This window comes from Anolis carolinensis, chromosome 3 (assembly GCF_035594765.1).
Source record: "Anolis carolinensis isolate JA03-04 chromosome 3, rAnoCar3.1.pri, whole genome shotgun sequence".
Taxonomy (NCBI): Eukaryota; Metazoa; Chordata; class Lepidosauria; order Squamata; family Dactyloidae; genus Anolis; species Anolis carolinensis.
The window spans coordinates 30,070,627-30,085,098 of record NC_085843.1 but is presented as its reverse complement, the minus strand read 5'-3'; the positions used below and the strand labels follow the sequence as shown (position 1 = coordinate 30,085,098).

Here is a 14,472-nt window from a genome sequence, read left to right as displayed (position 1 = left end):
GTTTTTGTCTCACTTATGGGAGGGTAAGCAGTTTGCATGACATCCTGAAGAGGAGGAGTGTATTTGCATTGCCTTGTGTTCTGAAAGTCAGATTACAAGATTAGGGATACTGCAATGGTCTTGGCATGAGTTGCTAAGAATACTTCTGTGTTGTGTTTACTGTTCTCCTTAGGAGGAAAGGAAATTTGATATTTAACCACTTAGTGAACCTGATAACAGAAGAAATGCCATGCTTAATCAGACCAAAGGTCGATTTAGTCAGTTTTTTCTCACAGTGGCTTATAAAATGCCTATGTGACACCCATAAACAGGGTATCTGGTGTTCCCCAGCAATGGACATACTATGTCTAATGTTGTGTCATCTGGACACCCATTTGATAAAGTAATCTTTTCACTATTTTTGTTCCTACTTCAGGTTATTCTGTTACTTATTGGAATGGAGGGAGAATGTATTATTCATTGCAATTGATTGTTGCTTATAAGCATCATTGGTGAGTGGGGGTCTGGGGAAAATGAGACTCTAGGTGTTCCCTGAAATGTCTGGCTGGAACCACCACATTTCCTGCATTATTTTATTCTGTTGTAGATCAACTTGGACTGCAAGAAATAGACTTCTGTGGAGCAGAACCTAATCAAATGTTTAAAGATAACGCGGAGGGAATCCATCCACTTTATGTAACATGAAAGCATATACGTAATATGGATGGAACACTTCCCTCATCCATAGGAATAAGGAACAACTACTTTAAATCCAGTGTTGTTGCCCCTCATTGTTATCCAAAAGTAACTTCTAACAATTATTAATCGAATGAGTATCCAGTGGCAACTTTGTATTACTATTAAATCACCTGTCAACATACTGTGTCGCCATTAATTTTGTGAGGTATTCCATGACTCAACAATATGAAATCATGGGAGTTGTCATTTTACAAAGTTTTTGGATTTCTCTGCCAAAGAGTTCTGGTGCCTTACCAAATGACACCAGGATTTCATAGCACTGACCCATTGCAGTTAAAGTGGTATCAAACTACATTAATTGTATAGTGTAGTAAATTTCACAATGGGCTGCATGTTTTGTGAAGACATTTGTCCTTTCTTTTGCATTTTTCACAATGGATTCCTGGTATTTTATTTCATTTGTTGATCCCATGTACTAGTATTGAAGAGAAGAAGAAAACTTGTTTCTGTCCATTCCATGCTATCTTTACTCTGTTCTTTTTGAAACAATACGCCTTCAGTAAAGAATTTCAGCAAGTTACCCCAGCCTCCTGATGGTTTTGGTTGCCTTTTCCAGCTGTGCAATGTTTTTACTTGGTTTGAGTGCTTCAGGAATACCAGTCTCATGAAGGATTGCAGCGCTACACCTAGACCTGTGTCCCTCAACCCCTTCCCCAATGAAAATGGCATTTGATTTGCAGGCATTACACTAGCATAACTCTTTTGTGTATTTTAATTGATTTTAAACTGTTTATTGTGGAGATATTTAACTGTTTTAATGCTTTTATTGTTTAGGTTTTCAAATTGGTTTTCTTTGGGAGAGATACCTTGCGTCCCACTCTGGGGAAAAGGGGTCATATAAATGAAATTAAATTAAATTTGGGTCTCACAAATATTTCACAAACAAACATAAGAAAAGCCTTGTTGACTAGGGTTAAAGGACTTTCTAGTTTAATGTAATTTGTCTTGTGGTGACCAACTGGAATATCCATGGGAAACACATTGGAGGCATATGGGCTTTTTAGTACCTTTCCATGCATGTCCCCAAGCAAACTGAGATTGAAAAGTCTTCTGCCTCTGAAACTGGAAACAGTGTATATCAGAATGATCACTACCTTTGATCACTTGATGGGCCAGCATCTTATTAGTGATTTATGCATGCATAGGTCCAACCTTAGCCTACACAATGGCTTTTTTGTCATTCTGGAAGTTGGAATTGTCCTATTCACCACACCAATAACTAATCTCCCTTCCCATCCCCAAAAAGCCACCCTTTCATTTTTAGGCAATGGTAAGTTTGTAGAGGGTGGCAAAAAAGTGCTGATCTATGATCCAGACATGAAATTTCCAATCTGGGGAATTTGTACTTCAGCCTCTGGGCAGAAAAAGAGTTGGTTGGTGGAGGGATGACAGTTGGATATACATAAAATGAGACCGTGTTTCAAGTATATGATCACACTGCTTTTACATATAGCTTAGTAGAAAACAAAAACATATTTGGAAAAAGAAATCAGTTCATTGTGATGGAACTGCATATAAGCAAAGAGTTCATTGTATTCTATATAACTTTATATTTCCCTTTCTCTTTACTGCAACTCTGGTACCAAATATACATGTGCATGTCTTGCAATGAAAGTTCATATACAGAGTGCTTTTTATGTTAAAAGGGTACTATAAGAAGGCATTTAGAGCTGGCAGTATTGGCATAGTGTCCTCCTGTTATTTGTGTTTATTTTCCTTGAAAAGTAATTATCCCCATCTTGAGATTCACTTGGTTTGATCTTGTTTTTATAGCATGAACGAACGTGACCACTTGTTAAAAAGACTCGGCAGAAAAACCCCTCCAAGCCTCTTCCGTGCTCATTCTGTGCAGCAAGGGGTGTCACGTAAGTAATAGACCATGTGTGAACGCATACCCTCTGACATTTCACGAAGGAAAGCCAGGATACATTTAGCCAAACAATATCAGATAATGGCAAAATGACAAAAGTGTTTATGAATGAAGAAGAACACAAAAATTAGGAGCGGGCCACAGCAGTTTGCTTTTGCTTGAACCTGCTAAGAATGAAAGCATCCCACCCTGTGCTGCCACTGAGTCAACTGGACGCAGACTACTTTTGCATTTTCAACTTAGTTTGCAGCAGCTGAAATAAGTTAAGAAAATGTTAGAAGAAGAGAAACTGAGGCCCCATCTACACTACCATATAATCCAGTTTTTGATCCCAGATTGTCTGCTTTGAACTGGATTATATGGCAGTGTGGATGGAGCCTGGGAAATTATCTGACTGCTGGAATCAAAGATCTTGTGCTTTCAGCCAAGATCTATGGGGCTACATACTTTATTGAAGGCATCCCTCAGCTTTTCTATGGGTTGATAGCCATAGGAAATAACAAGAAGATATCCAAATACATTTCAACTCTGTACACCTGTCCTTCCTATCTGTAGACAATGTTAAATAAGCCAGACAAGTTAGGGTTTGCTACAGTCACCTGCCTCTTTTTCTCACGAGCATAAATTTTCATTGCCTTTTTAAAATAAAAGGGGCAGTGGGAGGGTATAGTGCCCAATCCATAATCCTCTGTAATTTCTGTCATCCCTTGCAAATGATATTGCTAAATGGACATAAGGGAAAGTAAAGGTGGAAAGCACCCCTGAAATAAATTGTAGCCCACCAAAGAAATATACAGAAAAAGTCAGTCTTCAAATACATGGATAAAATTCTGCAGGAAGGAGAAACTAAATAGATTCTTTGGCATATTAATACATTTTACCACTTTACAATATATTGAGTTATTTGCATGTAATAATAGTTTGTTTTTCTTTTTGTACAAACTGATCTTCATTTACCATAAAGATTATGATAGATATGCATTTCTTTATTGCCTGAGAGATTAAGAAAATTGTCATTGAGAAAATACCATTTATAAATTCTAACCTACATAAACATTCTCACATACGTACATCTTACAAGTGTTTCCGTTCAGTTTTATACACATGCTCAAAAAGTTATCAAATGTTGAACTTCTATAGCTTCCTAAAAGATTTGTGATCATTAAAGTTTTGCTTTCTTTCTTCCACCTTTATTTTTTTATCTTCAGATTTTGTCATAAACACTCTTAGGATTTCAGCAAACTGGAAGATTGGGATGCAGCATATTGAATGGCTTTCCCCAGTGTTTAAAAATTTTGCAATCCTAAATATTCTAATAGAAATAGACAGCAGTAAGACTTTACTGAGTGTGGTTCCTATGCCGCCACCTGTTTGACATTAGTACTGGTAGCATTTCTTGCTGTTAAGTCCCATTATATGGATTTTTTCATTCTCAGCTGTTCTCTGAATAAGAAAAACACAAATCAAAGGCCATGGTTTCCTTTATATGTGAAAGCTTTCAAAACACACTGAAAGGGTCTCAAGATTTATCTCAGAGCCAAATTATCTTCAATTGGAAATGAGAGGCCACAAATCACCACTATCTCCCATACAGAACTGTATATAGTATGTGTGTGCATGCACATTCACAGGCCCTCTCAGTATTAAAAAGTATTTGGTACTTATGTTGTTCTACTCTCCTGTGCTTTCCTGCTCCTACCAAGATACGCTGATTAGAACCTATTAAAATCTGGTACCCCAAAGTTGCTATTAAGACAGCAAGGAAGGAAGAAATAAATTTGTATGCCTCCCATCGTAATCAAATAGTATCTAGGGCTAGGGTTTTAGATTATTGAAGCATTTCGGACTGACCGATGCTTCTAATCATTTTTCGAAGGCAGCCTTCTATAGGTCATCTTTTGTGGTTGTTAACTGCCTTCAAGTCAAGTTCACTTACTTTATGAATGAGAGGACCTCCAAGTTCTTCCTTAAATGAATTTGCACTCCTTTCATTTATTTCATATATTTCTTCTGTGTATAGTTTCCATTGTTTTTTATTTATTCTTGGTCATGTAATATGTACCTCCTCTGGATACAGTATCCCCATTCTTGGTTTACATTTTCTTTTTATTTCTAAAATCATGTGGAAGAGGGCTTGAGTTGCTGCTACTCTTCTCCTGTCGTCGTTGTTGTTGTTGTTGTTGTAATTTTCAACTTCTCTGGCGTGGACTGGTCCATGAGGTCCATGAGGTCACGAAGAATCAGAGACGACTGTGTGAATGAAGAAGAAAAAGCATTGATTATTACAATTCTCCTTGTCCCTATACACAAATTGCTGAGCACTTGCATCTTGCACTTCATGGCTCTATTTCTGTCACTTTTCCCTTTTGCATCTCATCTGTTTTTAACTGCATGTTACAGTAATCCAAACAGGAGATAGCTAAGGCATACATCACCATAGACTCATCAGACATCTTCAGAACATTTATGTCTGCATACTTTATGAGAGTTTCCCGAAAATATAGCAAGGTAGAATTATGATGTGGCACTGGCTACAATCTGCATTTCACTCAGCTAAAAAAAAACAAGCAGTTAGCTATATTGAGGAGGTTAACATTATTAACACATGGCTGTAGTCCTAGCAAAGAGGGAGCTTGACCTGTAATCCTTGTCACAGGAGGGTTATCAAGACAGAGAGTGAGCTAGCATGTTTTTTTTCTGCCTCTAGCCTGATATCATATTGAAGCTAAGAAACCTTATATTTCAAGGATATTGCAAATCTCACTTCCCACCACAACAGCCACCAAGCCATCAGATAATGTATGTATTCCCCTGAGAAGTTTGGGGGTGATCGGAGAGGCCAAGAATTTGAGACTAGCACTTTTGCCTGCGCCACTCCGCTCTTGCACTTTTGGACAGCTGTAAGTGCTCTGAACAATGAAGAGCTTGTTCTTCAGAAAGGAATAATAGGTGCTGCTTTTTAAAAGGCAGAGAGTGGGAGCTGGGAAGACCCTGTAGTTTTCAGAGGTCTTCCTTGCAAGTCTTAGCTGGAATCTTTCTTTGGCTTTTAAAGTTCATGGGGGTGTGCAGTTACACTGTTCTCCATGAGAGATTTGTATCTGGGGACAGAAGGAGAAGGGGACAGTAGTATCCTTCCAATTGGAGGAAAAGAAGAGTTGAATTAACTCTTGTTGTATTGTCTTCAGGTTGGTTCCAATTTATGGCGAGCCCAAGGCAGCCTTATCATGGGATTTCTTGGAATGATTTGTTCAGTGGAGGGTTGCCCTTGCCCTCTTCAAAGCTGAGAGAGTGTGACTTGTAAAAGGTCACCTAGTAGGTTTCCATGACCAAGCAGAGATTCAAATCCTAGTCTCCAAAGTCATAGGGCCCTTCCACACAGCCATATAATCTAGAATATCAAGGAGATAATCCACAGTATCTGCTTTGAACTAGGTTATCTGACTGTCATATAATCCAGTTCAATGTGGATTTTATACAGCTGTGTTGAAGGAACCATAGTCTCTTATTGTTAATACACTTCCTTGGGAAAATATTTTAGAGCATTGTGGATATGTGAAAACATGGATATCAAATCTAAGGATAAGGGGGCATACTGTGTACGTTAAGTAATAATGTGATTTGTGTCAAGTCTAGGTTGGGCCTTGTTTTACCCCAAATTAACACCTGAAAAGCATGCTGTGCAATTTATTCCCACATGTAAATAAGAACACCGATTTCACTTTTTCCAGGACACAACTCCAATGCTTTTCAAAGTGGTGCTCCATGGATTGGTGCTTGTCCACAAGTGATCAGCTGCTGATCCCTGGAGAGTTTCCAGGAATAAACATTTTCAAACAATGGGCACAGATATGAATTCAGTCCTTGGTTGTTCATCTTCCACAGCAGATAGCTTTACAAATACTGCACTCGACTATTTCAACCAGTGTTAGAAAAAAGTTACCTTTTGGACTACAAATTCCCCCAGTCTTGTAATACTAACTAAATAACATTTTCTGGATCTGACTCTAAACCTCACACTACATTGGCTGTTCTCTTTTAGCCCCTTTAAAAAGTAAACCATGCTCCTCAGTGAATTCCAAGTCTCTCTTTCTGCTCTGTTTTTTCAGATGGATATGCATTTTCTCAAGAAGAACATGGGGTTGTTTCCCAGTCTCAAGTTGTCCGATCCTATGACACTACGAAGCAGAGAACTGGATCAGAATAACATGGTCCTTTAGCCTAAGCGGAGGCTGAAGTAATAAGACTGGGATCAATGCATCCACTGTTAATATGTCTTGGAGTAAGGTTGGCAACAGCAGCATAAACACTGGAAAATCCCTTTACTGTGGCCTTAGCCAACGAGTTTGCTATGTATGCTTCTTGCAGACTTTGAGTGCACACTGGGGCCGGGGTATCATCATTTGAAATCAGCGGCGGTGTTCTGCCTAACATTTGTTTACGTTATTTATGAAACACTTGGCCGTGCTACACAAGGTGTAAAAACTGAAAACATTTTGGCTTTGCTTGCCATTTGGAATTAAAAAGTATAGGAGAACGGTCTGTAAACACAGAAAAGTACAGAGGTTGTGCGTTCCATGAGAGGCCTGCCTTTGCTTTATAGGAGTGCTTGCATTTCCTGTTTTGTCATGGCCGGATTCAAGTGTGCGAAGCTGCATACATAAAACTTGGCTAGTACTCGCTGTTTATTTGACCAAAATGTTCATGGAAAGGTAAAGGGAGGCAGGAAAATAAACATAATCATGGAGAATGTAGCAGGGCAAGAATAAGGCTGCAAGAGTGAGCACGGCTAGCTTTTTTCAGAAAGAGCAAGTATTGTAAGGTATCAAATATATCACAGCAATGTTGGCTGTTTACACACATATACACACATTACCTTCTGGCACAATATCTATCCATGACCCTAGTCAGCTGCATGGCAGGACAATGGGTGCTCTTTGCATGGTGTTCTCTTCAACTGTGCATCATGAAATGACGATTGCAATGCAGCCCTCTATTAATTGCTGGAGTGCATCAAAAGCAGGCTTCTTTTATATGTGAGCAACTAAATTCTGGTCTAGTAACTAATCACACTAGTCACTATTCTAGTTACTCAGTGTTTATTTTCCATCATCCACAAAAGTATTCCCAAACCCTATGTGAATAATACAAAGGGAGATCATGTGGATTTAGGCATTCTGACCCCTTTTGCTCATATTGGCCTTTCTTTAAATGCTTTTTGTAAAAAAAAAAAATAGCTGGTGCCTTAACATTCTCTGCTTGTGCATATTATGAGAACTTTTGAAAGGTTAAAGACAAGTTTGAGTGAGATACATGAATTCCTCTACAAGATCAGTAAATGATGCAAATCCTTTATTTTAAGATTGACGAAATGCAGAACTAAGCCTCTTCCTTGAGAAAGTTGAGAAGAGGCTGGGGACATCAAACAAGAATCAACTTGATGCTAACTCAATACATCTCTGCTTCTATTCATCACACAGGGAAATGGCTCAGACTTATTTTTATGTTTGTTTTTTAATCAGCGTAGGGGTCCAGGAGTTGCCAGCTCAGGAAAATGGTTCCTCTTAGATAGGACAGTGGTTCTCAATGTGTGAGTCCCCAGATGTTTTGGCCTTCAACTCCCAGAAATCCTAATAGTTGGTAAACTGGCTGGGATTTCTGAGAGTTGTAGGCCAAAACACCTGGGGACCCACAGGTTGAGAACCACTGAGATAGGATGTCATAAATGTGTAGAGATAATACTATGAAATTGGATTAACATTCAGGTTTCCAGCTTGCTGCTGACAAGGCTTTATGACAAGAAGTTCCCTCAACTCAACAAGCTTTTCCCTTTGTATTGTTGTAGTAATGCAAGGTGGTGGGTCTTCACATGATATATTCCTGTCTGTTAGGAAACGATTAACAATATAGAAGCCCAGCCAAGAAAAAAAAAAGGTTGGCCTGCATGGCTAGTGTTGCAATCAGCCCTTGTTTGCTACTCCAAGGAGAGCTCACAACACAGTTCTTGTTCACTTTAGGAATCATCATTTTAGTTTCCAGATATGTTTTTGGAATCACAAGAAATAGAGAATCCTTGCTGTGTTCATTGGCAAACTTTCTATATGAAGTGGACGTGCCATAGACTATACCTCAGTATCATGCATGACTCTCAGGAAAGCAAGAGACGAGTAGAGCCTGTAGAATCACCTAGTGTTTTTCTTCAGACAAGTCCTATTAATTTTAGTAGCCAGGCCGCATGGCTAAATAACTTAAGATAAATACTGCTACAAACCTTCAAAAACTTTGTTTGAGTATCACATGTACTGCATAGGAAATGTTAAAATGCTGCTATGCTTTTTCCCTTTTGCCGACCACTCTTTGGAAAATATATTGGTTTAAATTTATCCAAAAAGATGTTCACATGTGAATACTTATGCTCATCAAGCCAAAGGAAATCAACCATCCCAATCCCTTCCCAGCCTCATCTTTCTAGATAGGTGGTTCTCAATCTGTGGGTCCCCAGATGTTTTGCCCTCCAACTCCCAGAAATCCTAACAGCTGGTAAACTGGTTGGGGTTTCTGGGAGTTGTAGTCCAAAAACCTGGGGACCCATAAGTTGAGAACCACTGTTCTGGATGGCTTGAAATGAATCCCGGCAGTTACCTGCCACCACTCCTGTCACCTTCAAGACACAAAGATTTCTGTTATATCAGCATTTGATGGCAATTTTCTTGGACTATAACTGGAAAAAGGGGGAAATACCTCCCCCTCCCCCAGTTGAGTTTGCAAATGGAAGGAAGACAGTGGTGCAGAAAGGAGAATTGGGAAGCAATTTGCCAACAACTCTGGAAGTCAAGGGGCCAAATGTGTGGTGTGTGTTTAGATGAAAGTATGATTTTTGGAAAAGTAACAAAAATTCTAAGAAAAGTGACAAATGAAGTAAAACAAAGTGAGGCTGTAGGTCCAATTGCATTTACAGGGAATTAGGTTAGAACTCTGTGAGATTTACTTCTAAGTAAGCATGCACAGGTCACATTGCAAATCTATTACTATCACCCCAAATGTAGATCTGATACCAAATGTTGATCTGTGACTCAAGCATCATCACGTATTCTCCCATATGGTTTTAAAACGTATTTTGCTTTATGAAGAAGCCCGTGGAGGTTTGAACGCTTGCACAACGTATTTTTTGAGGTAGACCAACAACGGTATTGTTGTTTAGTGGATTTTTGAATTTGGTTGCACTTTAAATTAGTTCACTTTAAAAAGAGCCATGGTTAACGGTTTCTCCTTAGGGCTGGCTTCTTATAATGACAAGTACAAGTAGTATTGGGGAAATTTGCCCCATTTCTTGCTGGAATTCAAGAATAGGGGCATTAATGAAATAAAGACAGAAGGATATTTAGTAGCATACCAGTTCAGATATCCAGCATCCTGGCTGAGCAATCTTTCAGTGACGCAACATCTTATCATTTATAGCAATTTGGGAAAACCTACTCGGCAACAACATATGATATTGAATTTTCTAAAGATCACCTAAAAGCTTCTTTCAAAATGCAACCAGAGAAGTTTTTTTCCACCAGTCTTCACTTATGATTTCCATTTTGGTGATCAAGCATACAGACTTATATTTTTAACCATAGTGAAAGTTGCTATTCAGGCAGGCTTATTTGCGTTCAGCTTTTCTCTCTGTTCTGCTATTAATGCAAGAGATTCTGGAGGTAGCTGCGGTTTACCCTGCCTGTTGTAGGCTGACACATTCCCAACTCACATGTTTATTGGATTGTTTACTATAGACATACTGCTGCAACTGGACACCAAGTCTGTGTTTATAATGCTTTTTTGCATGAAACAACACTTGCTTGGTTCTGCTTTGGTATATTGTCCTTTAAACATTTGTATATTTACTCCTTAAACTTTTCCTGGACCCCTACTTTTGTCTCAACAGTAAGCTTTTGTAGGATTAGACTAGAATTGTGCTATTGCACTACTCCAGTTAATTTATGAGAAAAAAATTAAAATGTAAAAAAATGCTGGAGAACAGAGAAGAAACATACAGCAATTCTTTTGAGGACTTGTGCAATATGTTCCAGACAAAGATGGCATTAGCACAGTGCAATTGCAGTATAACACTGCAAAAAATAAATTAAGGGTGTGGAGGTATTTAACTTAATCCTATTGTTAATCCCAATTAGAACAAAGCTACTCAAGTAATTGCATTCCCTACATGTGGGCTCAGCATTGAACAATTGATCCAATCTAGCTGGAACTCACCAGCAGGATTCCAGACAATGAAAAATAGAAGCTTCGTGGGCCATACACTCCAGAAAACTCACAGAAACCCAGTGATTCTGGCCATGAAAGCCTCCGACAACACATATAAGCTTCCTTACTCAAGCAGGACATCTAAAAATAGATGAAAATGAAGCAGGGTCTGGCAAATATAATTTTGCTTCACAATCTTCAACTATGTCAGTCATATTTGGCATGATGCTTTTACATGTACAGAGCATTTTACATGTACTGTTATTGTTTTTGCAACAACTCTTCAAGAATGGCCTGTATCTCAGTGGTACAGCATGTGCTTTGCATTCAAATTGCCTCACTTTGTCTCCTGGACATCTTCAGGACAGGCTGAGGTAGCTTTCGGTCTGAAACTCTTGAAGGTCACTGACAGGTAGCATGACTAATATTGAACTGGAAGAATAAAAATCTAGCTCAGTTAATTTTTTTAACTTATTTTAATGCCTATTGCAAGACATGTAGGCATGGCAGAGACAGCGTGACAAACTTTTATCTCCTAATAATTAATCATAAAGCAAAGGTTGATGCCACGGTCCTTAAAACTGGATTTACCCCTGTTTGAGACCCCAGTAGGGATTTCTCCTAGAATGTATCATCTCCAGGCTTTGTAATATTACTCGATGCTAAAAAGGTTTACATGCCTCTGCCAGGTCTTAGTTTCTGGCACAAAGAACTTTCAGCAAAACTATGTTGGGATTTTTGGTATCACCTCTTTCTGTTTGGCCCACCAATACTGAAATATAGTCCTCAAGAGTCTTTCTCAATTTTGCTTGGGATGTAAGAGCTTGCCCAGTGTTGTTACAGAGACTTGATGCAAATAGAGTAATATTGATTCATATCTCCGTACTATTGATATTATACTCAGAAAAATATATTTTACCAGTTCAGGAAAGCAACTATACTTGCTGCATGCATACCATCTGAGGTCATGTTTGTGTGCTCTCTCTCTCTCTCTCTCTCTCTCTCTCTCTCTCTCTCTTTTTTTTTTTTCTCTTGTTCTCTCATACTCTTTCCCAGCCTCTTCAAAATGACTTTTCCCCTCCAGCCTCAGTTATTTGCTTGATACAGCAAAGTGAAGAGTGTTAGGAAAGAGTGGCTGTTGATTGACATGATTTGTTTTACTTGCAAAGGCTATGGGGGCTGTGTCATTTTGACCTGTCTTGAAATTGAGGTCACTCAGTGTCCAATTCAAGTCCTCCCCAGAGTGACTGGCTGGTGTGAACTGAGCTACGTGTGTTAAGTATCAGCTCAGCAGAAATTACACTTGAGGTTTGTTGCACAACTATATAATGCGTGACACTAGAACTGGTGGGTCAAACTTTTGTCAGCTCTGGAAGACTTTAATCTGAATCTAGGTTAATACTGCAGAACACACCCAGGTCGAGGCCTGACATTGTCCCTGTCCTCTAGAGACATTATCAGACATGCATCTATAATAGTGTTGAATTCCTTAATTCATCATCTTCATGAGCCGAGCCAATGGCAAAGGCGAAGGCATATTCCAGCCATATTATCAGCCGCGTGGAAAATGGCCCTTGTGTAAACGTGTTCAACATCCAGTTGCTAAAATGCATAGAGCGGCAGAAGTCACCTTTGAAAATGTCACAGGAAAAGGTTATCAACTCGACAGGGTACTGGAGCAGAATAAGCTAAAGATTTCTGCTTGACAGTCTGGATTAACAATTCCATGTTGATCAAAAAATAATAATGTAGGAGTGAGGAGAAGGCAAGGAAGGGAGAGGGTTTTGGCAGTTGTCTGCATTGACCGCCGGGCAGGTTTTCTGGAACATTCTGGGAAGAAGTCGATGTCTGAATTCCCTTGTTAAAAAACAGATACGATTTTTTTCTTTGGATCAATATGATGTGCTGCTTAGATTTGTTGTACAAAAGATGCCATTTCTTTAACAACTGTCTTGTCACAAATTAGAAAACATGGAGCGGGGTCTGAGTCAAGTCCTGCCGAGAAATCCGTTGACGTTTTCTGTTCCTTGACAGGGCTTCAGGTCTTGCTGTAGGGAGCTTCCAGAGGAAGTCAATAATAACTTGTCAAGAAAAAAACTCCTAGTGAATTGCTAGTAAAACTATTGGAGTCAAGGCCAATGGCTAATGTACCTAAAAAGATTTTTTTAATGAGTGTGGAACAAACATGAAATATACAGGCTGTAAATTAAAATAACTGTAAGCTTGGTAATTTGTCTTCAGCTAGACCACAAACTTTTTAATGGATGCAAGCATTTTAAATAATAATCTATAGTTTGTCTTCAGTTCACAGCCAACAGTTTTAAACAGCAGATGCAGGAGCAAAGTCTCCAGTTACTGTAGCCACGTTATTTTTAGAACAAGCAAAACTGTGTTTACCAAAAGATGATTGTTTGTTATCCTAAATAATTAAAACCAAACCAAGGGTTGACAAAATAATGTGGTGCATCTTGAGTTACGTGTGGTTCTTCTCCCCTCTGCACATAACCCATACAGCATTCCCTAGATGCAACACAGAGAACTGCATTTTCCTCATTGGCATCTTAAATTGGGAGATAACTTTCCTCCAGGAAAAAAGTACAGTTTGGCTGTTAAAGAAAGGATGACTGAGACCAGATCTAGACTACCATGTAAAATCCAGATTATCTGCTTTTAACTGGATTATATGGCCGTGTAGACTCATGTAATCCAATTCAAAACAGATAATCTGGATTATATGTCAGTGTAGAAGGGGCTTCAGTGTTCTTCATGTCTACTACGTACTACAGTTGGCAATGTGGACTTAAAACAGTGCCAGGTCCAGAGAACCAATCTTTCCTGAGTCTAGTCCTTCTCAGATATGCAATAGTGCCATGCTAATAGCAGTAGAAGACAAACCAACTTCTCCCTAAACACTCCACATTCCCACCTATTACCGCTTTGTTTTGTCAACTTTATTGGGGCTCTGATCATTAACTAGAAGAGATACTGTCTGTATAACACTTTTGATTCCACAGTCTTCATTATTCCTCTTTTTAAAAATCTCCTTGTTTACGGTGTACAATCTTATTTTTATTGCACATTCCTTACTGTTCCTTTGTTCATTCCATATTCACATATAGTCTAATCTAGCATAAGAGGAGAAATGTGTAGTGTGGGGTGGGTGGGGAAGGCCATGAAAATGTTTCAAGTTGCAATTGGGGAGGCATGAACAAGTGGGCCAGTAGGGAAAACACCTGAAATACTCTGCTTTTATGTATTCTTTCACAAACTGTAATAATTTGTAATGTTCCTGTGTAACAAGCAAGACCTAACTGTATAATTTCCATATGGAGTTGGCTTTATTCTACCTTGCATTCATGTAAATAAAAAGCCTTACCTTTATTTTGAAAAAAATGAACAATTGTTGTCTTCTCTTTTAGTTTGAAATTCCAAGCATCCTAAAAAAAAACCCAAATTAAATGTATAGTGGTAGTTACATCCTGCTCATTGCTTGCTTATTGCTTCAAGCACTGCAATCCATGATACTGAAATTGTGAGGCTGGAATTTTCCAAAGATGGTCAAGAAATTCACTGAGAAATTTCTTTTGCTGGAGAATTTTAGCCCGCATTTCTCCTCTCCCCCT

General features: G+C 38.8%; 1 protein-coding gene across 5 annotated transcripts in view; it reads left to right on the top strand.

Annotated features, from left to right (window-relative positions):
* Nucleotides 1-14,249, top strand: part of atp8a2 (ATPase phospholipid transporting 8A2) — a 445,463-nt gene extending 431,214 nt beyond the window's left edge. For all 5 annotated transcript variants that reach the window (XM_062974659.1, XM_062974657.1, XM_062974656.1 and 2 more), the window contains 2 exons: nucleotides 2,512-2,603; nucleotides 6,715-14,249. In XM_062974659.1, the coding sequence (XP_062830729.1) occupies nucleotides 2,512-2,603; nucleotides 6,715-6,812 (190 nt within the window). In that variant the 3' untranslated portion in view covers nucleotides 6,813-14,249. The remainder of the gene's footprint in view (nucleotides 1-2,511; nucleotides 2,604-6,714) is intronic.
* Nucleotides 14,250-14,472: the final 223 nt, after the last annotated feature.